At 41.0% G+C, this 26,515-nt stretch overlaps 4 protein-coding genes across 5 annotated transcripts; 2 read left to right on the top strand and 2 right to left on the bottom strand.

Annotated features, from left to right (window-relative positions):
- Positions 1-1,275: 1,275 nt before the first annotated feature.
- On the bottom strand, positions 1,276-4,512 carry si:ch211-76l23.4. Its single transcript, XM_031565676.2, has 5 exons — positions 4,364-4,512; positions 3,729-3,859; positions 3,060-3,198; positions 2,732-2,861; positions 1,276-2,188 (listed from the first exon to the last, which is right to left on the bottom strand). Exons 1-5 carry the CDS (start codon positions 4,497-4,499, stop codon positions 1,939-1,941), a joined length of 786 nt encoding a protein of 261 aa, XP_031421536.1. The 5' UTR covers positions 4,500-4,512; the 3' UTR covers positions 1,276-1,938.
- flr (fleer) lies at positions 4,435-16,181 on the top strand. Of its 2 annotated transcripts, XM_031565651.2 has the most exons (20): positions 4,435-4,601; positions 4,920-4,985; positions 5,084-5,293; positions 5,496-5,552; positions 5,792-5,927; positions 7,083-7,187; positions 7,469-7,597; positions 7,890-7,939; positions 9,837-9,989; positions 10,376-10,441; positions 10,991-11,044; positions 11,238-11,303; positions 11,758-11,834; positions 12,164-12,374; positions 12,826-12,873; positions 13,098-13,169; positions 13,321-13,424; positions 14,097-14,175; positions 14,799-14,928; positions 15,535-16,181. In XM_031565651.2, exons 1-20 carry the CDS (start codon positions 4,548-4,550, stop codon positions 15,669-15,671), a joined length of 2,004 nt encoding a protein of 667 aa, XP_031421511.1. In that variant the 5' UTR covers positions 4,435-4,547; the 3' UTR covers positions 15,672-16,181. The 2 variants fall into 2 exon arrangements, with proteins under 2 accessions (XP_031421511.1, XP_012682709.2); XM_012827255.3 differs by lacking the exon at positions 12,826-12,873.
- Positions 16,147-19,503, bottom strand: c1h16orf89 (chromosome 1 C16orf89 homolog). Its single transcript, XM_012827147.2, has 8 exons — positions 18,839-19,503; positions 18,463-18,612; positions 18,219-18,369; positions 18,000-18,117; positions 17,488-17,650; positions 17,285-17,389; positions 17,053-17,136; positions 16,147-16,632 (listed from the first exon to the last, which is right to left on the bottom strand). Exons 1-8 carry the CDS (start codon positions 19,002-19,004, stop codon positions 16,529-16,531), a joined length of 1,041 nt encoding a protein of 346 aa, XP_012682601.1. The 5' UTR covers positions 19,005-19,503; the 3' UTR covers positions 16,147-16,528.
- Positions 19,504-22,411: 2,908 nt separating this feature from the next.
- alg1 (ALG1 chitobiosyldiphosphodolichol beta-mannosyltransferase) lies at positions 22,412-26,505 on the top strand. The gene is made up of 13 exons (XM_031565621.2): positions 22,412-22,720; positions 22,864-22,941; positions 23,278-23,381; positions 23,544-23,692; positions 23,800-23,889; positions 24,003-24,113; positions 24,307-24,428; positions 24,677-24,715; positions 24,829-24,888; positions 24,998-25,108; positions 25,262-25,376; positions 25,467-25,542; positions 26,200-26,505. The coding sequence occupies exons 1-13, from the start codon at positions 22,438-22,440 to the stop codon at positions 26,335-26,337; spliced, it is 1,476 nt and encodes a 491-aa protein (XP_031421481.1). The 5' UTR covers positions 22,412-22,437; the 3' UTR covers positions 26,338-26,505.
- Positions 26,506-26,515: the final 10 nt, after the last annotated feature.

Genomic DNA, 26,515 nt, shown 5'->3' with positions numbered 1-26,515 from the left:
GTGTTGTTTTATATTTGCGTAAAAACATTATACAGTTATATTTGACTACAGGAGTAAGCGTATAGTAACATAATGTTCCTGATAAGGCCTTCATACTGGTGTTTTCCCATTTCATAGTAGTGTTTTCCATTGAGCACATCAGTGTTCAATCGATGCTTAGAATGTCTACTCATATAATGGGCTGTGTTTGTCATTAGAAAACAAAGTACCCTTTTGAGGTGACATAACACTGTTTTGAAAGTAAAGTTGCCTTTTGCAGGATGTATAAAGGGTTTTGCATTTTGTGTGAGTGGTTTTGGGATTTGTGTTTAGAGTTTTTAGGAAACGAGGCATGCTTTCAAAAAATGTGTGTTAGCAATCGAGAAAAACTGTAAATACCATATGGTTGTTATGTTGATAAAATCATTAGTTTACTGGTAAAGTCATAAAATTTGAGTTGGTCAGGCTTTCCCATTTCAGTCAAAACACCCTGAATTTAGATGCAAAGGTCCTCTGCCAAGAACGTCAGTGTGTTTGGAGATGGGCCGTAGTCCACAACTGTCATTAGCTTGCCCATCAGGTGTTCTGTCTCTGTGCCCTGAAGCATAGCTTCCAGACAGTGAAACGAGTGTTCTGAGGTTCTATCTTCCATCGTCTGTCTGCTGCTCTCTCCTTGCTTCACCTCAAAACACCAGACTGCAGCGCAGGAACTTTAAGAATCAAAGTCACTCATGTCGGAATGAGTCCAAATACTGTGCGTTCCTGATTTGAAGTGATGCCACTATTTTAACAGATACTGTAGATAAGATAGATAGTAATTAGGATATTTTCTTTCTCTCTCTCTCTCTCTCTCTCTCTCTGTGTCTCTCTCTGTATGTGTGTTGTGTATGCGTAAGAGAGGGTCTGTGGTGCACAGTGGCTTTCCACTGACTCCTAGGGCAAAATTACAGAACAACAGCTGTTTCAAATGCCCCAGTCCTGGGAGTTACGCCAAAGGTGGGAATCCGGTTGTTGTTGAGGTTTTTATTTCCATTTTTATATTCATTTTATGTGCCATGGTTTTCTTTTGGATCATGTCATTTTGTAACATGTTTTATATGGGTTGCACATAATTTGAGTGAGACATTTAGTCTTATTCTAAGAATTTAACCGATAAGACTGAATTAAATGTCTGTCAGTTTTCTGTTGTTGGTGCATTTTTGTATCCCTCTCACTTAACCCCCAAAATTAGATATTTATGATATTTATTGATATTTTTGTTTTACAAGATCATAAAATGAAAACAAAGATAGCCGGTGCCAACAGATTATTGTTTATTTGTTGCTGACACTAAACTGTAATATAAACATATGAGCCAAGAGAAATTAAGCAGCAAATATGAGCCAAGAGAGATGAAGCACCGTAAAACCCTTACAGAATCATGTGCGTAATATTTGCATAGCAATTGCATTGCATAGCATAATGTGATTCAAAGAGATTATGGTTATGTCTGTGGGAAGATGCCATTTTACTGTAAAAGGAAAACCACAAATAATCATTTACAACATATATTATCACTAGGTAAACATTTAGTGTGTTAGAGTGGTGTCATTATCTAGCCAATTCTATAACATTACACAATGACAGGCTGCTTCCACTTATTTCAAATGGACACTAACCGGTCTGCCAAAGAGGATGTGAACTATGAAAAGCACCATTGATTATAACCTATAAAAACGGCTTTCCCCTCCAGTTCCCTAACCTCATCTGCCTAAACCATTTCCCTTGTAGACCACAGCCTCTCTGATGGCCTTCCATGGTCAGCGCAGTAGAATGTGTATTACCTGCTTCCTAGCAACATGCAGAAAAAATATAAGAGTAATTTTAGAGAAGCTTGAGGAAATCCGCATGAATCAATCATGGCGGTTTCCTGTGAACAGATGCAGAGTGCCAGCACTGTTATGTTGGTGGTGGGAAGGCTCAGGAGGTTGTTGTTGTCTTCTTCTTGAGGATCCTTCTCCGAGTGGGCGCAGCGGGAGCCAGGTTGGGTGCAGATGGGTCAGCCTGAGGGGTGCTGGCCCGCGCCACGCCACCCGATGCCCTCTCTGCCTTCAGCTCGTCGATGAATGTCTCGATGGGTCCAAACTTCTCAGTCAGATCGCCGAGATGTGCCTTTAAGGCGTTGAACTCTTTGTACAGGTCATCCAAAGCCTCAGACAGTGGTTGAATTCTGAAGAATAGTGTGAAACAAGAACAGTGAAAGTCAGTGAGATACTACATACATACATAGAGCAAGAGAGAGAGAGAGAGAGAGAGAGAGAGAGAGAGAGAAAGAGAAAGAGAGAGAAAGGAACAATGAGAGGAGTGCTTACATAGGGAAAAAAGAAAAGAGAGAGAGAACAGGCTGTCCTATATTGTATATTTGCTGAGGGATTCTGTTGCACGCCTGACCAGAGGTATTTTTGTTGCCGCTGGTCTGGTACTCTGAGGCCAGAAAGATGGCTGCCTTCCAAACCATAAGAAGTGAGAACATTCCCCAATATGCCATGCAAAGCTCATTCAGCTGCTGTTTTTCATTTTTCTGTAATTAGAGATTATAATTTTAAACTTCTTTGGATAACAATAGTCTTTAGCCCCATGGGTTTCCTGAAGGTCAGATAAGATAGCATTGAAATTAAGAAGAAATTCATAAAATGTAAAAAAGAAATACACATATACACATAAATAATGTGAGGTATAAAAATATGTTTACAAATATATTTTAAAATAATACCTGGCATAGTCAGGCAGCAGGGACTGGTGGTCATTCTGCATAAGATTCTTCATCTCCTTCAGGATGTCAAATCTCCAGTTGTCTAAAATCTCAGTGAGGTTGGACACACCACGCATATTCACCTTCTCTGCTGCAAACCCAAAGAGGCCATCTTAACTTCTTCTATACCACTGAAGTTATTCTCAAATTTACCATTGTTTACTGACTTTATTCGGGGGTCAAAAATAGAATACCGTCTCTGAGATACAACAAAACCAAAATAATGGACAGCATCTGTTTAAATATACAAATACTTGGTAACTGAATATAAAGAATGCAGAATTCTCACAGCCATCACGGTAGTTCCATTCATCGTTGCTCGTTGTTACGGGCTTACTGGGGCGTCTTCTCTGGCCCATCACTGTCACCATGGCCACAGCCAATAGCAACACACTCACCCTGAGGCTCATGATGGCAAATTCCTTTACCTATTGAGTCACAAAAAAACAGGTGAGCCAAAGTTGCAGATGGGATTCAAATGCACATACATGTGAGTAGCACTGTGTAGAGTAATAAAACAACTTAAAGTAGATCTGAACCATACTGTGATCTCGTATCAGTAGCTACAATGCAATTAATGTTATATATGAAAACAAACTAAGGGATGTAGCCTACTGTGCTTAAGGTTGGAATTTACGGGGACTATTACTGACACACGTTTCCAACTTATGACCATTACAGTAGCTTCCGAGTTCTACAAAGAAACATTTCATTTTTGCAAGCAGAAGATTTAACATGATCAAAATCCAAGCATTATGAATAAAATGCCTAATGATGCACACAATATTACACATGAGAAAATATATACTGAAGCATATTTTTATTTAATTTGTGTGTGTGCAAGTTGCATTACAAAACAACCAATAATGCCTCAACCAAAAAAAATTGCCAAAGTTAATGTAATAAAATGCAAGCTTTTAAATCATACTGAGCCTACATGACAGTGGAAGTCTCTTACCTCCTCTGAAGTATCCAAGAATTTGATGAACTGTCTACTGTGCAGAGCACTCTCCTGAGAACATCTAAGATACAGCTCTCCTCTCTCTCTCTTTTCCCCTCTCTCTTTCTCCACCTCCTTGTTTTCTCCAGCTGATGTACAAGGAGCACAGACGTTCTTGTTGGAGCAAGCCCATGTGGTTTGGATTACAGAGCTCTACCCCTCAGGTCCAGTGTGTTCTCAGAGCAGGATTTTCTGCTCTTATTGCATTTCGCCCATACCCCCGAAATAAAATTCACCAAGCATGACTACTGAGATAACAATATAAAAACCTTTGTTTATACCACGGAATAACACAGCATAGCATAGTGCAAATGTGTAAATGTGCCACCTGATAAGATCTGACCAGTCTAGTAAATGAAGATGGTAAGGCGTGACGATTGATGCATTTATGATCTAGACATAGGAGTAAAGACCTCACTTCATAGAGAACATTCAAGATCTGCACCCATAGTTAGTGTTACTGTACAAGGAATTTATCCTATATTCAAATAAAATATCCTGAAATACATTCCACTTAATAAAGAAAATGAAAGAAAAAGAAACTTGTTTAAATGCAAAAGGTTTTAATCACTCTGTAAACCAGTTGGACTTACTGAGAGCAGTTATTGGCCACGAGAACGTGTCCATCATTTTTCCACATCCGTGTCCGGTCAGGTTGCCAAGGTTACCAAGGCATAGCACACATAGCATATAAACACTGCGAGGGAGACACTGCTTTCTTCTTTGCATTTGTTAAATATTTTGTAAACGAGTTTTTTTTTCCCCCTTAACAAAATCATGACGCTTACAACGATAAAAGACGGAGAGTACACTGCAACAGTCTACAAAATGGTGAGACGATACAAGACAGCTAACGCTAATCAAACTTTGCTTAGCTAACGTTAGCTCTAGTTAACCAGATTACGTTGTTAGCGTATCTATCGCTAAATTCGCTATGATATGTACTGATTGTAACAGTCTGCTTACAGAAGCCTTCCACAACAGTAGATTTAGCGTTTACTATTTTGTAACCCCAGTGAGATCCTGTTGGTCTTGCAGTCAGCTAAACTAGCTTAACTAATGTTATCTAGTTGACTAACGTAACAGTGGAGTGAAAGCTAACGTGGTTGGTGGCCAAACAGTTGATGTTACATTATTTTATTTTCGAAGATTAAAGACGGGCGTTATGCAGAAGCCATCCACATCCTAAGCAACGAACTGCAAAAACAGATGAAAGTAAGTTTGAATTAAACTAAGTTAACTATTCGGGCAGTACTTAAGGTTTTAACAGTGTATTTCCATCAGTCAGTGTATCATCTATTGTCTTCCCACAGTCAAGGGCTGCGCTGTCACTCCTGGGTTACTGCTACTACCACATTCAGGACTTCACCAATGCTGCAGAATGCTATGAGCAGCTGAATCAGCTACACCCCGAGGTGGAGGAGTACAAACTCTACTATGCACAGTCACTCTATGGGGCATGTGCCTTTTCTGATGCCATGAAAGCTACGTTTCTTCTGGACAACCCAACCAGTCATACCAAAGTATGTAGCTAACCTAAATAGTGACAAAACTACACTGTAATCTCACAAACAGTTGTATTCTTCTGTTCAGTATGTATATATCAGCCTGACTGCGTGTAAGCATTATTCAAGAGAACAGAGAAAGAATGTTGGGATTGTTCTGCTTGTTCTGTCGAAAACAATTGTGATAATTGGTCTTGCCTTGATCCATATGTCCTTTCAGATGATTAAACTGCAAGCTGCCATAAAATATGGAGAAGAGGAGTATGCTGGAGCCAAGGTGAACAGAGATGTCTTATGGGTGGCACTTATGTGCCATAACTGTGATTTTTCTGCTCTCCACTGCTCTCCACTCATTTTGTCTAGACCAGTATCTTTCAGGATACAGTTTGTGTGGTGTGGTGTGGTGTGGTTAGAGTTATGTTGATTACTGAGAATATGACACAAGGTAATGTCCATGGTTCTGTGTGGTGGACTGTTGTGGAGAAGAAAATTCCTGTTTTGTTCTTGGCTCTTCAGACCTTAGTGGAGCAGTTGCCTCAGGATGATCCTGATTACGACGTGGATCTTGGCTGCTTGCTTTTCAAAGAGGGAGAATATGAAGAAGCCTGCAAGAAGTTCATATCATCCATGCAAGTGCTGGGCTACCAGCCAGGTGAGCATCATGCATCTGTACACACCTCACTCAAAGGTATATATGAGCAGAACTGGGCCATTATTTGCCTCTAGGCTTAATCATACATTGCTTTTTTTTCAAGCAACATTATGTTACAATTTTACCTTACAATAACAATTTCTAAATCATTTGGTGGTACACTGACTTGTAATACGGGGAATGGAATCTGAGCCACTGCCACAGCACGCCTGGTATTGCACTATGTAACTTTGGTGGACAGGGCGCGACACCTCTCGTGAGAACTACGTAATGCTTTATGGCACCACCTCACACAACAACAACTAAGCCCTTCAGTTGGCTATAAGAAGAAGCTAGTGTAGTGTTCTCTGTATGGACATCATGGCAGAGGTGAAAAAGAAACCAAGGAAGACGTTATCAGGGGAAGCGAGGAACAGAAAAAGAGAGAGTAACCGAGCAAGAGACCGAACAAGAGTCAGTCAAATATGCAAGTCAGATGCCGAGCTGGCCTTGGACAAGTCAGTAATAACTTATAAGCTGTCTTGCTATGTCTTGTGTTGTGCTCATAGCATGATTTGTATTAACGACAGTGGTGTAAAAGTGAACTACACAGCAACTTTAGGGGGTGCTCAGTAGCAATAAATACCAATTCTCGCCATAATGGGGCTTTAAAGCAATGGGGTGTAAGACAGGAGTGTAAGACAGATTGTGTTTTCAGTTATGTGACCACCCTTGCAGCATGTTGCATCAAGGCTATTTGGCTTTAAGAAATGTGCACTGGGAAAAAGACTGGCTGGCCAAGATCATCCCCGTCCGCACCTTTCATGCGAAGGTGTGGGTTCAGTGTGCCTCTCCCCACCACAACCACAGACTGCATGTTTACAAAGAGTGCAGAGGGAGACGCAAGCACCCACACCCTTGCAGAGCTGTGCTTAGGTGCAGCTGGTGCCAAGGAAAGCATTTCGCCTGGCCTCAGGGTAGTAATTCCGACTGCAGTTTGTATGGTTTTGGATGTAGAGCAGAACACTAGTGATCTGAAGCCTCTGCACAGAAATAATATACTCTAGAAATACAGATGAGCCTGAGTTTGAACCTTTGTTTGGTCTTGATCTCTCTTTGTGTGTGTGTTGTGTTGTGTTGTGTTGTGTTGTTGTATGTGTGTTTTGTGTCTTTCAGATCTGGCATATAACATTGCCCTCTGCCACTATAGTTTAAAACAATACGCATCAGCTCTCAAATACATTGGTGAGATCATAGAACGTGGAATACGAGAACATCCAGGTATGTATCAGACACTAATATTTATGTTACCATGCCTCATGTAAATATGATGGAATATTTACGGGGAGTCAATGCCAGGGATTAGTTAAGTGTCTCTTTTAAAAAATAAAACAATGATAATTATCATCATGACATCTCTGAAGAGTACACATGCTCTTGTGCAGACACATGGTACATCAGCTTGTCAGTGTTATCTTGATGTTTCTTCTCAACAAACAAAGGTTAATTGATGAATCTAAAAATACTGATTGATGTTTTGTTTTGTTCTCCTTCTCTGTCAGAACTCAGTGTTGGCATGACAACCGAGGGTATAGAGGTGAGAAGCGTTGGCAACACTCTGGTCCTGCATGAAACTGCCCTGATTGAGGCTTTTAACCTGAAGGCGGCTATTGAGTACCAGCTCAAGAACTGTAAGTATGGAATTTCCACTGTGTCATGTGTCTGTTACCTGCCTGTCTGACCAGAAATGTGTGTTTTAATTTCCACTTAAGGTTACTTTTGTAGCACATGTAAAATTAGATTACCTAGCGCAGCTAAATAATTTCAGAGTTTTCTGCTTTGCTGAATTGATAATGATATTGATTTCCTGTGGGCATCAGTCAACACCTTAATCATCACATGATTGTGAAGGTGGAATAGACTGGGCTCTAGTGATTAAACACATCATCTTGCAACTTTATGACTTGATTCTGTACTCTACAGATGATGCCTCTCAAGAGGCCTTGACTGATATGCCTCCAAGATCAGAACAGGTAACTTCACACATTCTGTCAGTCAGCCTGATTTGTCACTTAAACAAACTGCATTTCGAACCATTGAGCGCCTTGTCCTTCTCCTCAGTGGTTTTCCCCTTTGACAGGCGCTATCCTCTGGCCAGATCTGACTTTGTTGTCTTTACCGATGACTCTGGGTGTCAGCGGCGTGGCGAGATAAGTCTGCGCTGCTTATCTGAGTGTCATCTCTGTCTGCTAATTAATTCTCGGGTTAGGTCACAACTTGTTCACTGCTGCAGCTAGCTAGCATCAATGGCTTGTCACCAGGCTGGCATTAACAGGCAGCATGTATTGACATTTTGGAGGGGGGGGGGGGGGGGGGGGGGGACAACAACAGTCCTTCAGAGTTGAGGATTAGGAGGGCTAGGAGATGAGATTTCCCCTGTGTGCCGTCCTCTGAGTTAGCTCAGTTCACGGTGACACCAAATGTTCAGCTCTGGCCATTTATTTCACCCATAGGAAAACCTAGACTCATTCGACGTGACTATGAAAAGCATGTATTGTTTTTTTATGTATTCCTTCAAGAGTGACAACAATGGCTGGCCCTGTGCTGATCTGTTGCTTTGATGTACAGTACATTACCTGCCAGTTTCCATGCTGCTTGGTTTACTTCTGTACAATGGCCTCAGGTGTGTACTTTTTCTCGTGTAAGGAGCATACCTTCGCACGATGAGCTTCTCTGGGCGCGTATGGTGCAGGGAAGGGTTTTTTTCCATCCCCACTGTGCTGGCACTGCCAGGGCTTGCCTGAGCGAGGAGTCCCATACCTGTCTGTTGGAATGACAGCAGACTGCAGGAACATGTCCTTGCTGGCACTCACAGTGAAATCAGACACACACAGACACAGACACAGACACACAGACACAGACACACACACACAGACACACACACACAGACACACACACACACAGACACACACACACACAGACACACACACACACAGACAGACACACACACACACAGACAGACGGACACACACAGACGGACACATGTCGACTTTCCCTTACATAAGTTCTCATTAACAACAAGGAAAAGAAAGGTATTTTCCATGAATTTCAAAATCAGCTGCTGCAGAGTTGTGTTTCGGGAGTGAAGGAGTGTACGAGGCTGTGACATTAGTCCAAATTGGCTAAATGTTACTTTGGATGAGGCACCCCGAAATGAGAAATGAACAGTTTGGGTGAATATGAGCACACAATGTATAATTGTGAAGGGCCCAGTGGTTGTGAAGGGCCCAGTGGTGGGGTTTCGGAATCTTGTGGCACTCTTTGACGGCTAGAATGTTGCCCGTCTTAATGATGTCCGCATTGACACAAAACTTAGTGTGCCGTGCTTTGGTATTCGTCACAGGTGTAAAAGAAGGAGAGCAAAACTCTCATGGCAAAATGTCTAAAGTGAACTACTGCCACCTGCTGTCGCGTTCATCAGTAAACAGTAAATTCATAAACTGAATCAGGAGAACTTGTAAGGCACTGAAGGGTACCACAACTTCTTCAGGACTTTGGTTTAGTGGAGATTCTGATTTATATTGATTCCCTGCTAACTTTTACTATTAGAGCCTTCCTCTCAATACCAGATACAATACTGTTAGGATTTAAAGTTGCAATGTTAATAGAAACTAAATCTGTGTCAGCATCCACAGATTAAATCATAAAATACAATCAAAAACATAACCAACAAAAAACATAAAAAGGCTGTGATCACACTACATACCAATGATACACTTCACTCCAAAATATTTATATTTATTAACTCTGTCACACTGTGTGTGTGTGTGGGTGCGTGTGCATCCTGTGCCTGTAGCGATATTAAATCCTGCATTGTTTGCTTTGGGAGCTGTTTCTGTTTGTTGCTTAATCCATTTTTAATGTTTGCAGGAGCTGGATCCAGTAACCCTCCACAACCAGGCCCTGATGAACATTGACTCGAAGCCCACGGAGGGCTTTGAGAAGCTGGCCTTCCTCTTACAGCAGAACCCCTTCCCTCCAGTCACGTTTGGCAACCTGCTGCTCCTCTATTGTAAATACGAGGTGAGCTGTGAAGCACAACCCTATCCGCTATCTCTCCATTGTGATGTCATGGAATATTCCATCAGTTTTCCATCTTTGGCATTTGAATCGAGATTGGGTGAAAGTGTGCCAGAATGGCCATTAAATATAGATGTTTGTTCTCCCATTTTGTAGGAGGTCACCAATCTAAATTTAGCATGACAAGCTTTTTATTCCCCCCTGAAAGAAGTGCCCATGCTGTGCGCTATTGCGGTTTAAATTGGACCCATGCTTTAGAGGACCCCTGCTGGGATAGGTCTAATGAAAAACTACTGTGCTTGGCTATGATCTTTTTGTTTTGGAAAGTACTGACCAGTTCATTAAAACAGCTCTCCCTATGTTTTCTTCTCTGTTCTGTCTGGTTGCAGTACTTTGACTTGGCTGCAGATGTTCTGGCCGAAAACGCCCATCTGACGTACAAGTTTCTGACGCCGGTATTGAAATCTTGCTCTCACTCACACACACACACACAGACACACACACACACATTATCAGTAATGTTTGCAATTTCCATCCTCTTTGCTGTGGTTTTGAATCATACATGAGCCCCCTTTCTCCTCCTAGCCCAGGGATGATGTGGGGTATTTTATCTTTTATTCTCTTTCTCCCTCTTGTACTTTCAAATGAATTCCTTGGTGAGTGCCTGTTGTCCCAGGGCCTAGGCTAAGTTGGGTGCTGTGAATGTGAATAAAGCATTTAGCTCTGCCCTGCAAATGGCTCAATCAATTGATATCAATCGATTGGCCTGTCTGGCTTTGAAGTCACACGGTTGAATCCACAATTGTGCTGCAGTACGTCTTCCATTGGTAATCCCATCTGAAATATTAGGCGAAGAATGGCTTGGACACAAGACAGAATCACTGCTTTTTGCTGTTCTCCCCGTCCCGGGAAGCTCAGTTGTCGGGTTACACTTGCCTATTCATGGAACCTGTGAGAAATGTTAATGGCACTGCTGAATTTTGTTCTGTTTCCCTCCCATGCAGTATCTCTATGAGTTTCTAGATGCCATGCTCACATGCCAGACTGCTCCAGAGGAGGTAACAACACCAACAACCCTTTTTTGTAGTTGATTTTAAGAGTGGTACATCTTGTAAAGTAATCATTTTCCTGTGGACTTGTGACTGATGACGAGACTGTATTGTGCTTTAGTTGAATTCAAAAATATATTTTTCAACGTCTAACATGAACTTTTGTCAAAGTATGGTTTGTTGTTATGGTTGTCTCATGCAGGCTTTCCGAAAATTAGATGAAACAGCAGGAAAATTAACTGACCAGTTAAGGAAAGCAGCCAAACAGGTAAAATTGGATCATTCATGGTATACTGTGTAGCTATTGTCCACTAGAGTGTGATGTATTGAAAAATAGGTTCCTTTTCTGTAATTATATCGTTCTGGTGATTTGTATTGGTACTCCTAAAGTTTGCGGTAAGAATTTAGAAAGCAGGTAGCAAGGTAAATGTTTTTGTAAAATATAGAAACAGGAATTGATGATTTGAGTTCTAATTTTCCTGCTTTTTGGACGTAAACAATGTAGCTTTAAAAACATTGAATTTCATCTGGTATGCGATGACTGGTTACCTTTTCAGTAGCCCTCAGAGACACTCATAGTCTGATTTGGTGCCAACATGCGGATGTAAACAAAAGTTTGTTTATTTGCAACAAAGTTACATAGTGGGCGTCCATCCCCTCTGAATGTGAGGTCACGTGGAGGCCTGACTAGTTGGTTGATTTAAAACTGTGGTCGCACCCAGGTCCAAGACGCACGGCACACGCGGGATGATGACGGGTTGAAGAAGGCCCTGCATGACTACGATGAGGTGCTGGAGAAGTGAGTACCACTGGCAGTGGCATAGTGACAGTTTCTTAGTGACCCTTTTCTAAATGATGGTCAAAGGGGAAAAATTCGTTTTACTGTAACTGGAAGCAAAGATCAACAGAAATGTGCCACACACTGAAATTGCCTTTATATACAAAAGAGTTTTGGTAAATAAATATGGTCCATGTTTAGAAGACTATAAACATGCTGAAGATAAACATGCTAAAGATAAACACACTGGAGCTAAACATGCTAATGAGGGTTTGATTCTGAACTCTTGCACTGGCACTCTTGGCGGGCTCTTGTAGGATCCACTCAAACCGTCCAACCTTCTTCTCCAGGTACATTCCGGTACTCATGTCTCAGGCAAAGATCTACTGGAACAGGGAGAACTACAGCATGGTGGAGAAGATCTTCCGCAAGTCGGTGGAGTTCTGCAATGAGCACGACACGTGGAAACTGAACGTGGCTCATGTGCTCTTCATGCAGGAGAACAAGTACAAAGAGGCCATTGGTTTCTATGAGCCCATCGTCAAGAAGCACTATGACAATGTGAGAGCCCAGCTACTTTTGAATCATTTTCCAGTGTGCCACTTTGAAAATGGAATCGGGACTGTGAGATGATTTCAGTAGTATTATTTTGCCTTTGGCAATGTAAATGGCTAGTACACTTTTAAGGCTGTTAACAGTATGGAATGGTAGAATGGTAACGTAAGAAGTCGCTATAAATATCATATAGAAATAAACAGTATTTTAATGTCCCAACAGTGCCTCAGTGGGAAGTATAGCTTAAACAATGGCCTTTTTGGTGCCAAGTTGCTGTATAACTCATTGGAATTTGGTAGCATGATACCTAATACATGATTTATGTTTCTAATTATTTATACATGTATTTATTTTATTTCTGTGTGTGTATATATAGACAACATAATTCATTCATTAGGTTGGTATTTTAGGTGGTTTGCTACAGTACAAATGTTCTTTTGCCTCCTCCCCCCGCTAGTTGGAACAGTGTAACATTCAGGAGTGTCCCTGCAAGAGAAAGCCCTCGGTAACGAGACCTGTGCCTGCTGGTTGCTGGCCTGAGTGTTTTGCCTGAAAGCATGGGAATTTTCTGTGTGGTGTTGTGTTTTGTTTTGTTTCTTGTTTGCTTGATTGCTTGAACTATTTGATGAGTTGGTTTGTACCACTGAACCTGTGTGTCGTACCCCATCTGTCTTTACGATCCTTTCTACATCTACCGTTAACCCTCCTCTTCCTCCCCTTCTTTTGCAGATTCTCAATGTCAGCGCAGTAGTCTTGGCTAACCTCTGTGTGTCGTACATCATGACCAGTCAGAACGAGGAGGTGAGTAGCTCCTCTTTTCATCGTGAGAGTGCTCTGTGTGGTGTTCACCCTTACAGACAGTGATCGGAGGGCTGTGTGATCACAATGCACACTAAAAGCTTTCTGAGAGATCGCAGTCTTGTGTGAAGTGTGTTGCCTGTTATCTTTGAAGGCTGAAGAACTGATGAGAAAGATCGAGAAAGAGGAGGAGCAGATATCTTATGACGACCCGGACAAGAAGGTGTTTCATCTGTGTATTGTAAACCTTGTGATTGGGTGAGTACTGACGCCCCACTGCACAGTTAGGATCTTGGGATTCTTTGTAAACTGCTTGGGGGAAAAGAAAACTGTTAGGGTGTCCAAACAGTATTTGTGCAACAGAGCCTTATACACCAGCAAATAAGACTGTCCACACTTGATCTGTTAAGGATAAAGCCCAAACCGTCTTTGTGAATAGACTAAACTCTCCTCACGTTTCAACAACTCTTAACAAAGCCGACTCTGTGGGGAAGACTGGGCTTTGGGACTGGCCATTATCATATGAGAACTCTGGTCTGCGACTGGCCAATATAATATGAGAACTCTGGTTTGGGACTGGCCATTATAATATGAGAACTCTGGTTTGGGACTGGCCATTATAATATTGAGAACTCTGGTTTGGGACTGGCCATTATAATATCTGGTTTAATTAACTAGAAAAGCTTATAGAAGGTCCTGCCTCTATTTATTAGACCTACCATAACCAACCAATTACATTATATAAAAAAAAATATATAATCCTGCTTGCACATAAAGCCTAATTAAAATCTTTACACTTAATTTAATGTGTTGTTTTAGGTATTAAGTATAATAAAAGCATGATATCAATACGTAAATATTCATGTATATAACAAGGCTATTTAAGACAATCAATTAATGTTATCTGATGAATACATTTTTATGTTACAGAACGTTATACTGTGCCAAAGGGAATTATGATTTTGGCATTTCACGTGTCATCAAGAGCCTGGAGCCATACAACAAAAAGGTTTGTATGCAGTCTGGTATTCTGCCCACCTCAACATCCCTAGATGATTCTGGTTACATCATTTACATCATAGTTACAAGCCCACTGGACCTTCGACACCCGGTGAATCACCAACTATCTCCGAACAGCTTCAAACACTGCAAAGCATGGAGCTTATTCTCCTGATCCCAAGCCCAGCCCCTATCCCTGATCACAGCAGCTGAGCAAACACCCTCCAGAAGGCTCTTTACATTCCTATATTCTCTTGAGTGTTGGACCTTCTGCCAAGACAAACACGCATGTTGTTTTCACACTCTGCATGGTGGGAATAACGAATGTAACACATGTCGCTTTAGAATGAGCTGCAGTAAAAATCTCATGTTGTAGCTTTGGTGTCTTTGAGCAGTTCAGCAGAAATGGAAATGAAAAACAAAGGTTGAGATTGGTGTCAGGAAATCATTTGAAATGTACAAATGCCAATTCTCTAGAGCAGTATTGCATACAGCAAACAGTATTGCATCACCCTTGCGAGTGTTATTGTTATTCTAGAGGGGGTTGACTCCCTTCACACTCTTGTAAACAGGTTGCATGGGTCGCGTGTGTCTACCACATCACTGCCATGTTTGTCCGTTGTTTTGCCACAGCTCGGAACTGACACATGGTTCTACGCAAAGAGGTGCTTCCTGTCGCTGCTGGAGAACATGGCCAAGCACATGATCATGCTCCGGGACACTGTGGTGCAAGACTGCATTCAGTTCCTTGAGCACTGTGAACGTAGGTGTCTGCTGTGGTTTATTTTTAAACACTTAGAGAAAAAAAGTTACTTGAAACAGAGAACATTTTTCACTTTGAAGAACGCTGCAAAACTGTATAGCAGATAGACTCATCACAGGCTACTGAGTACAATCTGCAGTGGTCACTTCTACTCTTCTAGAATGTCTAAGCGTAGCCTTTGACTTTTTTACATGTCATTGTATAATCATTCACTGATTGACTATTTGGGCATATCTGATCAGGCAGGTGACACGTTTAATAGAGAAGAATACAGGTTAACTCATACAGTCCTTAAACAACATTGATCCCTATGTTTAAAGAGGTGAAATGCACATACATGGCATGTTCTAATCACAAATAGAGTCAACAGACAGGTCCTGCTGAAAAGAGATGAGCATCATTACTGTGACATGAGCCAGGTGGTCCAGTCTCCTGATGCTGTTTCAAATAACCTCTCTCACGGAGACTGCCACCGCTGTGCCACTGTCACAGTCTCCCGTTTCACCAGGACCTGTTTTTTTTTTAAGGGCTTAACTACAAGGTGATAATTAAATTTCAGAGCCGACATTCTCAGCGGGGCTAATTAATTTTTCCTTCCCTGTGAAGTCCATGGGAAGGACGTGCCAGCCATCATGGAGCAGCCCCTGGAGGAGGACCGCATGCACATTGGCAAGAACACCGTCACCTACGAGGGCCGTATGCTCAAGGCCCTCTTCTATGAAGTCATTGGCTGGAACCAATAAAGCCTGCTTTTGTTTTTTTTTTAACTGGTTTTATTTTCAAGCATCTTTACCAAGTAATTTACCTTGGTTTTGGCGGTAGACATCATTGGTGTCTAAGTTGGAAGTCTCTCTGTTTTGCCAGGCAGGGCTGTCATTCCAAAGTTGGTGCCAAACCTGGTATGTTGTCTGTACAGTAATGGCCACCCTGGAAAGATGGAACGACGTAGCCTTTCATGAACTGCGTATCACTGTTGATTCTGTTATGTATTGGCGAGTGTTCTTTTTGTTGTTATCCTATATTGTCTCGGCAGCCCTACAAGAACTCATTGTATTTCAGCTGCAGTCCAACATACATTATTTAGAGTCCTTGTCTCTCGGTTGAAGCCCAGGAGGTGTTTGTGTGTGTGTGTGTGTGTGTGTGTGTGTGTGTTTAGGCGGGTGGGTGTGTGTTCAGGCGGGTGGGTTTTGGATTGCATGAGGAAAAAAGGGAGAGGGGATATTTACACATTTAATACGTAATTATTTATTACTTTTGCTCTGTTTTAAAAGCATTTATTCACTCCTGTTTAACTGTGCTGTTAACAAATGTGTTGCCTTTCCCACAGAAAAGCAGAAATGCTTAACATATGTAAGAAAAAAAGCAGATGTGTATGATCTCTGTACACTATATATTTCTAGAGAATAAAAAAAAGAAAAAAACGTTCACTATATCTTTCTAGAGAATAAAAAGAAAAACGTGCACATCATAGAGACTAGAGTAGATAATTTGTATTTATGGCATATTTTATATATTTAATTGAAGGAGAATAGAGTATTAGCTTATTGATAACTGAGTGTGAATCAAGGGTGTGTTCTGATGATCTGTTCTGATGATCTGCTCAGGTGAGTGGTCTCTTTGTGATGTCCTGCTCCGAGAGGTAAAAGTTCAGGTATCCTCCAAGAGCACTCACAGCAACGCCAGTCATGTGACTCGAACATCCACCTACAGGAGGACACATTGAAAACCGTCTGAAAACCTCTGCTGTCATGCATTATTGAAGAGCATTCAGAATCAGTTTCCCTTCATATGGCTGGTACAGGATGCACAAGGGTTTTCCTCCTTTACTACTGAAAGTATTCACAGCAAAATACAAAATAAGCGTACAATTCCAGTCAGAAGAATGAGTACAGGAAAGCAATATAAATACAAAAGGATCAGATCAGAGGCCAGGAAAAACAAACAGACGAATGAGCAAGTAAAATATGGCAAAGTTACATATTTTATTTATATTCATTGATATAAACTGTAGAATATGTACCAGAAATGCTGTTACATACAGTAAAGCCAGAGAGGATCAAGGGTTGTCGGAGCTGAACTATACCACGCACATTTACTGAATGAGAGACTTCAGCAGCTGCATACCTCTGAGTGTCTTCTCCCTCCTCTTCACTCTCCTGTGAGGTTGTGGTCCTAAATGTTCTTCCGGGAAACCGAGAGAGAAGTCATCTAGGAAAACAAACGGGATACAAACCCAATAAACTCTCCTTAATGGGTTCCATATGGCTCAGCCATGTGATACTGAACCATCAGAGGCTGCGGTTGCCCTAATGGATGATTGAAGTTATTATTGTGCTGAGTGTGCAAATGCACTTACACTCTTTCCCAAAGCAACCATCTTCAGGGTCTTGCCATAGCAGTATGTGCTCCAGCCAATTAAGATTGTAGAAGTCTGAGAATCCAGCCAAACCACAGAGTAGTACTGCAAACAACAAGAAATGTTACTCAATACTCAACCCCATTAGTACATACAGTTGAATTCATTAACTGTATATATATATATATATAGTGTGAACCCACTATTTTCCACAAAAATGTCCTGGGTTTGGCCAGTGAAGCCATCTTTAAAGACCTCCTGGTTGCTTTTCATCATGTTGGAGCAGAATATCCTGTGGTAGTGCTGCACAGTCATGTTTACCCTTGATTGTCTCATCTCTCCCTTTAGCATTTTTGAGCAACCATTCTGGAAAGACATAACATTGTCTACTTATAGGCAGCCGTTTGTTCTGTTGTTCAACTAGCTTCCACTAGCTCAGGGCCATGAAAACAATGTTTCAGTGTGAGGTGAATACGGCTTGACGAAATGTACAATTCACAAAGACATGCTCTTGACATGAAGGATAAGTGAAGTCATAGAAATATAAATTTACTAGAGAAAGTAGTAGTAGTAGAGAAAATCTACCTTTTACCCCAAAACTCCTTCAATCAAAAACACACTGTCCTGAAAAGTGTAAGTAAATAAAGTAGGCTCACTTCTTTCCAGATGAAATGTAACAGAGTGATATCTGTGTTACTGCGGGTGCATACTTAACCATTGTCCCAATCATGAAATAAAGCAGCTGGTGAGACAGGGAATAGTGGGGACATCCAAATCGTGTCATTGTATCCCGGCACAGTTTTGTTACTATGCATGGGGTTCCATTATCTTTCCTTCAAAAGAAAGAATGAAAGAAAAAAGATGTGTTCATCCAATCACACTAATGAATAACAAACATAAACAACCACTGCCACACATAAAGCAATGTGTTTACCATGTGCCTAGTAGCAGGGTCATGCACTTGTCACTGAGCTGTTCGTCATAGCACTCTGCAGATCTCCGAGTTGCATACACAAGGGAGGGGTCTGTGGTAGTCCAATCGTGAGGTAAGGACCAAAATGATTTGTCCATCAGAGGTTCAAACTCTAGAGAAATAGAATTCCACAGTTCAACTAATGCCTTGTTAAACAAGAAACAGCAGTATACAGGCCTTCGAGTACGGATATAAATTAACTCACCTCTGTAATATTTCGATTCTGTCTCCTGTAGTGATTTAATAGCGTGGGACAAGCTGTTGTCTAATCTTTTTACAAGGGAGGATGCTGTCGAGCGCTGAGCTATGCTGTCGAGGTCTCTGGGCCATGATTGAACAGCTTGCACAAGTTGAGCTGTGTGAAATATATAAGGGACGTACACATCGAATAAAATACGAAACGTCCTCAGAGTTATGTGACACAAAAGTCCAGAAAAGTCAATCTAAGCTACTTCTGAAAAACAAAACCCAGTCAAACAATATGTTTCATTCTTTGTGACGTATAAATAGGCATTTAAATATGTAGTAACATGACAAATACATTGGACTTAACGTTTAATTAAATAACACGCGTTACTTGCCATGAAGAATTTTGTATCCAACAACCCCATCGAGGTTGATATTTCTGGACTGTTTTTCCAAGAAAGTAACTCCTTTGGTTAAACTTGCGAGGACGTCTTCGACAACCTCTTGCTGTGTAGGGAGAATCGTGGTCACAAGAAAAAGAAAAACGTACGGCGTTGTCATCTTCGATTTAACATATAATTCGGTGCTCGGAAGACTTTTGCCCAATCCAGATCTCCGGGCTTTGGAGACTCATGGACTTTACGCACGCGCGCTCCAAGAATGTTCGAATATGACCGAATTAAACGAGTCCGCAACGACTTTCGTACGAGCCTCCTGCAGACTTTCGGAGAGTCCGCTGAATGTGCAGACTTCACTTGCCTTCGATGGTGTAATTACCCACAATTCACCGTCGTTCTTTACCTATTGTTATTTCTACTGTGTATTGTTTTCGAAATGACAGGTTGACAACCAAATTAGGCATATGTTTGGCTAATTAAACAGGTCAGTTTAAATATTAGCCTACCATTGCCAAAATAAACGCACAGTGGTCTTAACGTAAATTCATGTCTAATTCGGAAAGCACCCGAAAATGTGACCCTGAAAAAATCCTTAGGCAGTTATGAACTGCCTATTTTGAAACGAAGGCGCATCAGCATATGTTTGCATCTGAAATCCACAGCAACGACTAGTCGAGAGTCAGAGGGGAAAAAAACAGCCCGAGGGCAGCGACTGCTAGTCAAGCGGGAAGAGTTTTGGAATTAGTGTTTATTCAATTACGCTCGAAAACAGCTCCGCCTGATTTTAAAGAAAGCTGCTATGTGCGTCTTTCCCTGCAAGAGCGCTTGGAAAGAGGCGCGCAAATTTACGCATAGGGTATACAAATACCCTATTCAAATCGACATTGGTTTTAGATCAAATATGGTTAATAAATAATGAAATATTAGAACTTGAAATATGGTAGGTGGCAGATACTAACAGAGGGAGTGGCATGACATGCCATGCCTACTGACTAATGCAAAGTGCACATATTGTACACAATTCATATTGCAGTTCCTTAATGTGGATGTGAAGGAATTGGCTTTTTGCAGAGAAATGTTTGGACATTTCAATTTCCATTCCCCTGTTTCTCACAATGTGGTAAACAATCTTTAGATCAGAGCATGATGACTAGCGATACCATACTAGGCTGATCACATTTGATTGGCAGCTGGCAGTCAGTAAAAAAAATAATATAAGAAACTCCGTGATCAATATTAATGGAGGTATAACTAACATTTGTATGTGTAATTTTAACAGCGTTAAGACTTTTGGACATCCTCTGGGGAAAGTTTTCCCTATATGGTCATTAGGGACCATGCCCTAAAATGTACTACATCCAAACTTTGGCTTTTCAAAATTCTTTTCACATTTATTTTGTCATTAGATCTGAAAATTATTCTGATTATTTTCCCCAGAAAATGTAAATGGTGGGAAATGGGCTGGTCTTATGCAACTTCTTCACAGCCATGATCTGGTCATAGTTCCATAGCAAACACTGAGTTCCAAAGAGTCAGGTAAGGGATCCTTTTCTCATCTTCCCTACCCTCCTGCTTTAGCCCAATCCCAGGATTGATTTCAAAGTGAGGTGAAGACACAGTGTTCATGAACTTTTTACTTCATGCCTTTTTAGTGAACTCTAAAAGGGGCTGCTCTGGGACTTCCGTCACACCACAGATAGCAGAGAACTGAGGCGTGTTCACCTTGATGATGATGAGGCAGCAAGTCCTCCTCCTTAGGGCCCTGGCTGGGAAAGAGCTGAAGGGCAGCACTCAGGGTTACCAAGACCAGCCTGAACATACTAGGCCCGGGAGATACATAGATCATATTTGGCATACATGGGGCAGATGGACTTCATGGGTTCATACTAGTTGTGGAGTGTGGAAAAGGAGAGAGTACAACCAGGATAAATATGGTCTTGCCACATATTGGGGGTCTTAGTGTACTCTTAGGGGTTCTATCATTAGGTTGAGTGGATCCTTGTAATGGTACATATTGGGGGTCTTATTTGTACTTAGGGTACGGCCAGGTCATACCCCTCTCCACCACAGTCACTAATCTCGGAGTTAGGTTTGACCCTCACCTGACTTTTAATGACCATATAAAACACCTGTGCAAAACCTGCTTTTATAATCTAAAAAAAACATCTCCAAACTCCGCCCCACTTTAACCCTGTCAGATGCAGAGAAGCTCGTCCACGCCTTTATCTCCTCAAGACTGGACTATTGTAATTCGCTTTTCTCTGGGATCACTGGCAAGAACATCCAGAAGCTGCAATACATCCAAAACAGCGCTGCCAGGATCCTGATGAGAGTCCGGAAATATGAGCACATAACACCGATATTACACTCACTACACTGGCTCCCTGTCTCTTTCCGGGTTGACTACAAAGTCCTAATACTCACCCATACATGCATAAATGGGCATGCACCTCCCTACCTGCAAGAACTAATTACTCCCAAAACCTCCACCTGCACCCTCAGATCTGCAAACAGCTCGCTCCTCCGAGTTTCCAACACCAAGCTCAGCACCATGGGCGACCAGGCCTTTTGCTCGGCAGCGCCACGCTTATGGAACAGCTTCCCTGACCACCTAAGGGCAACGCAGACACTGGACTCCTTTAAAACTGGACTAAAAACATTTTTATTCAGGAAGGCGTTTTTGGCTTTGTGGTAAATCACTGTCACTAAGTTTTCTATTATGCTTATGTTTACTAGTTTTATTTTATTTTATTTTATTATTATAGTTTGTTTCTACTATGTTGGCACTCTGAGACTCTTTTGAATGAAGAGTGTGTTACAAATAAAATGCATTATTATTATTAATTTTACTCTTTGGGTTACTATCATTAGGTTGAGTGGATCCTTGTGATGGTACATATTGGGGGTCTTATTTTACTCTTAAGGTTACTATCATCAGGTTGAGTGGATGCTTGTAATGGTACATATTGGCAATGGGTAGGTATAGGCTGGCAAGCAACATGTGTGTGTAATTGGACACAATAGTTAGGTGGGAATAGGTAGCAGGAAGCAGGGGACATATTAGACATGTCACCTCATTACATTGTTGTGTTGTGTTCTTGAAACTAAAGCATGTAAAGCAAGCACACATGAATCATTGCTTACTTTTAAGTAAAGCCAGATAGGCTGTTAACTCTCCATGATTCAACCGTAATCCCTTTTATAATCTCTCTGTATTGTCAGCCATATGGGTAGTTTCCTAATTTATCATGTAATAATTTGCCATGTGACCAATTTCAATAACTTCGGCACACACAAGGTCCTTGTGTCAAAACAAAGTAACCAACACAAACATAATGAACAGAAATGCCGAGAATACGGGGATTGACAGCATGGGAAGGTATACATGCATTAGTATCTGAAAAGAGCAAATACACACACTGAAATCGACTAAAATGGGTTCTGCTAAAAACCATTTACCAGAAGCATGCAAGATGCCCAAATATGCATCTTGACTACTCCCTTGAGCAGAAAGTCCTCGGAAGGGGCTTAACATAAAATGGTACACGTCTCCTTTAAATTTCCACCCGAACTGACACGTCATTAGCTAAACAATCATGGCGGATGTTCTCTCATTCCTACTTGTATTTGCTGTTTCGTTTGTAGCAGTTGTTTTAGGTGTACATGTTACGGAATTAGATACAAACTGGTCTATTCTCCTTGGTATTGTTGTATTTTTCAGTATTTTGAGTGTATGGAGTTTCAGAGGGTGCCGTCAGGATAAACATCGCCATGTCTGTGTGCTTGTGTTGGGTGATATTGGACGTAGTCCCCGCATGCAGTACCATGCAATCTCTCTGAGCAAGCATGGATACAACGTCTCGTTTGTTGGTTTCTTTGGTAAACAAGTTTACAACTCATGTAGCATTTAGTAAAATATATAATAATACTTTTAGACAAGATGTTCATAGCCAACATTTAGTTACAGAGCATAGGAAGAACACTGTGATAGGTGTCAACTAAGGTGTACGTTTTGATCCCAGGTACCAAACCGCACGAGGAAGTCATTGCAAATGAAAAGATAACAATCATCCCAATATCTGAAGTCAAAGGGCTTCAAGGTAATTGGCTCAGTTTTGCAGAAATTAAACGTCATGGGTCCAGTTTTTTCAATGTTGTCACCTTGTAGATGTACTCAGAATTGCTGTGTTGTGTCCATCTTGATTCCTACTTTCAGATGTTTTTACATGTTTGTTTTCATTTTTCACAAATACATTAAGACCTGACACATACACATGATGCACAGAATACACAGCAAATATAGGTTAACTCTGTCTTTTAACTGTAACTTAAACAGTGAATCATTAGTGTGGGTGTAGAATCATTTCTAATTTTACACAAAACTGCAAGCGCCACCTCTGCAAGTGTTGAAAAATGATCCTTTGTGTTATTTCCAGTTGGTCCCAAGATTCTAAGATACATCACCAAAGTGGTTATGCAATCTCTGCAGCTCCTGTATACACTGCTGAAAATCGACCACCACTCCCATGTTCTCATGCAGGTATTTTTATGACTCACATAATATCTTTGCAGCATACAATGTTATCAATGTATCATGTTATGATGCTATCTATGATGATACTATCTAACATCAGTCATGTTAGATGGGTTAGATATTATGATATTCATCTGATGCACAGTATTTTTATTTTGTTGTGTTCAGAACCCTCCTGGATTGCCAAGTATTGCTGTTGCATGCTTAGTAAGTATTTTGCGTGGGACCAAATTCATTATCGACTGGCACAACTATGGATACACAATAATGGCCCTCACTCATGGACAGAGACATCCTATAGTCCAGGTGGCAAAATGGTGAGTTGCTCTCTGGGTCATAGAAAACAGAGGTTTATTCTGTATCAAGAGAACTGTCAATAATGATAACAATAATAATCATCATCCTCTTTTTCTTTCTTTTGTAGGTATGAGAAGTTCTTTGGACGGTTTTCTAGTTATAACCTCTGCGTCACCAAGGCCATGAAGGAAGACCTCCTCAAGAACTGGAGCATTAAGTGAGATTTAAATTTTCAGAAGGTTCACTTTAACCGACTGTATCCACATATAATTTCACTCATATACACTCACTGCAGTCTCCTTCAGTGTCCCAATTTACCTTTTTTTCCAGGGCAACAACTCTATATGATAAGCCCCCATTAATATTTAAAGAGACGCCACTGGAACATCAGCATGAGCTTTTCATGAAGATGGCCAGGGTTTACCCACAGTTTAAGCAATGGTATGTTTATTATGAGCGTTTATTCTTTTTTACTAGCTTATTCTCTGATGCACATAACCTCTGAGACAAGGAATCCACTTTTCTATATTCTGTGAATATCTGAATATTTGTGAGCCAAATTAAATGTCATACATTCACCAAATGTATATATGAAGTGTGCCTTACTGAACCTATATTGTTGACATCCCTTCAGTGGCGAGTCCACCAGTGAAGATATGGAGCGAACAGCCTTTACACAGCGCAGTGGAAACACTGGTGCTGTCAGTCCTGTTGCTAGGCGGCCCATTCTTCTGTTGAGCAGCACCAGCTGGACAGGTTGGTGTTGTCCTCTGAGATGTAGCCGATGAAAAATGATCTTCTAAGCTTTTATAATTGCTTTCAATACAGAGAGGAATCAGTCTTTTCAAACACGTTGCTCAACCAGATGCAACAAAAGATTCCATGTGTTTATCCAGATGTGCACACGGATCGAGTGAATTTCCGAGAAATGTCGAATGCATCTTTAGTCTACATTTTAGCTAATTATAATTTAGCTAAATTATATATTTGTATATTTTTTACAGAGGATGAAGATTTCTCAATTCTGCTAAAGGCACTTGAGGGTAAGAGACTGTTCTTTACTCAATCAGTGAATGTTGAAATAACTATATAACTATAAATGATTTAGAACCTAATCTTATTACATTTAATGTTACATCAATGATTCTTTGAATAGATTATGAAGGGTTTGTGAATGTGGGCGAGAGTCTACCAGAGCTGGTGTGTGTCATCACAGGTAAAGTTAATCAAGTCAATCAAATAAAATGACTTAATAGAAAAGAAATGGGGAAGAATTGAACCACTTACAAAAGGTTTTGCAACAACTATGGTCTTGTTTATCACAGGTAAAGGCCCTCAAAAGGAATACTATAAAAAACTCATAGACTCCAAGAGTTTCAATCACGTTAAGATTTGCACTCCCTGGCTAGAGGCAGAGGATTACCCTCGGCTGCTTGGTAGGTGCACTGCTCTGAATGTCAGCATTTTGTCATTTGCCATACAGTTTATTTGAGTTATACTGAATAAGTATAAGTACATAAGTGCATTCCACATGAAAGGAGTTCTAAGTTCTAATGTTCTGTGTTGCATGGGGGTGATTTTCACACCAGGTTCTGCTGATCTCGGAGTTTGTCTGCATAAATCCTCCAGTGGCCTCGACCTTCCTATGAAAGTAGTGGACATGTTTGGCTGTTGCCTGCCTGTCTGTGCTATACACTTCCAATGGTGGGTGCAGAGAGTGGCTCCATTTTGCTCTACTGCTTTGTTTTCAGGTCCACTTTCAATATTTGACCAAATGCTTATTTCTGTTTTCAGTTTACATGAATTGGTAAAGCATGAGGAAAATGGATTAATATTCCAGGATTCAAAGGAATTAACCGCACAGCTAAAGGTACGAGAGCGATGAACACTCATTGACAAAGAAGCTGAAATGCCAGAGTTCAACCACCCCTAGTATTCTACTGTTCTAACCCAGTGTACCGCCAGGGCAAATAGTTTTTGGCATATCCAGATTGTATCCTGATTGATTTTTGAAAGTCTGGACAGCAAAAAAAACACATGAAACTCGATTTTTGCAAGTAGGATCCAAACCAAATTTTTAGGCGATTTGAAATGCAATTCCAATTGAATTTCTACAGATGTATCTGAGACCGGAGGTCTAGACACTCCAATTTCCGATTTCATGTGTATTTTTGCTGCCTGGATTTCAACGCGACACACAACAATGACGTTAAATCCAGAGTGATGGAAGTGCTGGAATTCATGCTGCTTCTGGGAAAAAACGTACCGACACCTACGTCGGTTCCCCAGAAACCCATGCAGATAGGTTGGTGATGTCTGGACACACTACAGACAGTCTGTCTCAAAAGATCTAATTTGGGAAACAAATCTGATATACCTGCAGTCTGAACATAGCCTCAAAGTAGCAAACATTTGTCTCTCCTACATATCCTTCTATAGACAACATAAAATGAAACATCTGTTTTTAAACAGACTGATCATGCTGCATGAAGAACATTTGGTTAAATCTGTTGTTGTGTCCCCACAGTTGCTGCTGTCTGACTTTCCGAGCACTGAGGGCAAACTGGGTCTCTTCAGGAGGAACCTGAGAGCCAGTGGACAGCAGCGCTGGGAGGAGAACTGGGATCAGACTGTTCTTCCCATACTAACAGCTGACAACAGATAACCAACCAAAAGAGACATTATTTCTACAGACCAAGGAAAATAAATGTTTTTTTTTTGTTGTTGTTCTATCAGAACATCACTATATGTTTAGTTTTTCTCTGACAACATCCAGTGATTTTTTTATTTAAACATAAGGTCGACATATGTGTATGTGTGCCATATGTGTAAATAATGTAAAT

The sequence above is a fragment of the Clupea harengus genome, chromosome 1 (assembly GCF_900700415.2).
Source record: "Clupea harengus chromosome 1, Ch_v2.0.2, whole genome shotgun sequence".
Classification (NCBI taxonomy): Eukaryota; Metazoa; Chordata; class Actinopteri; order Clupeiformes; family Clupeidae; genus Clupea; species Clupea harengus.
This window is presented reverse-complemented; position numbering and strand designations above follow the sequence as displayed.

Bases quoted from the DNA above. Each gene is read 5' to 3' on its own strand.
- c1h16orf89 (XM_012827147.2), bottom strand. From the start codon at position 19,004: ATGACAACGCCGTACGTTTTTCTTTTTCTTGTGACCACGATTCTCCCT. The intron at 18,613-18,838 runs GCAAGTAACGCG...TATTTCACACAG, and splicing joins TGGATACAAAATTCTTCATG to CTCAACTTGTGCAAGCTGTT. The intron at 18,118-18,218 runs GTAAACACATTG...TTTCTTTTGAAG, and splicing joins ACCCTGCTACTAGGCACATG to GAAAGATAATGGAACCCCAT.
- flr (XM_031565651.2), top strand. From the start codon at position 4,548: ATGACGCTTACAACGATAAAAGACGGAGAGTACACTGCAACAGTCTAC. The intron at 5,928-7,082 runs GTGAGCATCATG...TGTGTCTTTCAG, and splicing joins AGTGCTGGGCTACCAGCCAG to ATCTGGCATATAACATTGCC. The intron at 13,425-14,096 runs GTGAGTACTGAC...TTTATGTTACAG, and splicing joins ATTGTAAACCTTGTGATTGG to AACGTTATACTGTGCCAAAG.
- si:ch211-76l23.4 (XM_031565676.2), bottom strand. From the start codon at position 4,499: ATGCAAAGAAGAAAGCAGTGTCTCCCTCGCAGTGTTTATATGCTATGT. The intron at 3,199-3,728 runs GTAAGAGACTTC...GTGACTCAATAG, and splicing joins TCTTGGATACTTCAGAGGAG to GTAAAGGAATTTGCCATCAT. The intron at 2,189-2,731 runs GTATTATTTTAA...ACTATTCTTCAG, and splicing joins CTGCTGCCTGACTATGCCAG to AATTCAACCACTGTCTGAGG.
- alg1 (XM_031565621.2), top strand. From the start codon at position 22,438: ATGGCGGATGTTCTCTCATTCCTACTTGTATTTGCTGTTTCGTTTGTA. The intron at 23,890-24,002 runs GTGAGATTTAAA...CTTTTTTTCCAG, and splicing joins CTCAAGAACTGGAGCATTAA to GGCAACAACTCTATATGATA. The intron at 24,716-24,828 runs GTAAGAGACTGT...TTCTTTGAATAG, and splicing joins TCTGCTAAAGGCACTTGAGG to ATTATGAAGGGTTTGTGAAT.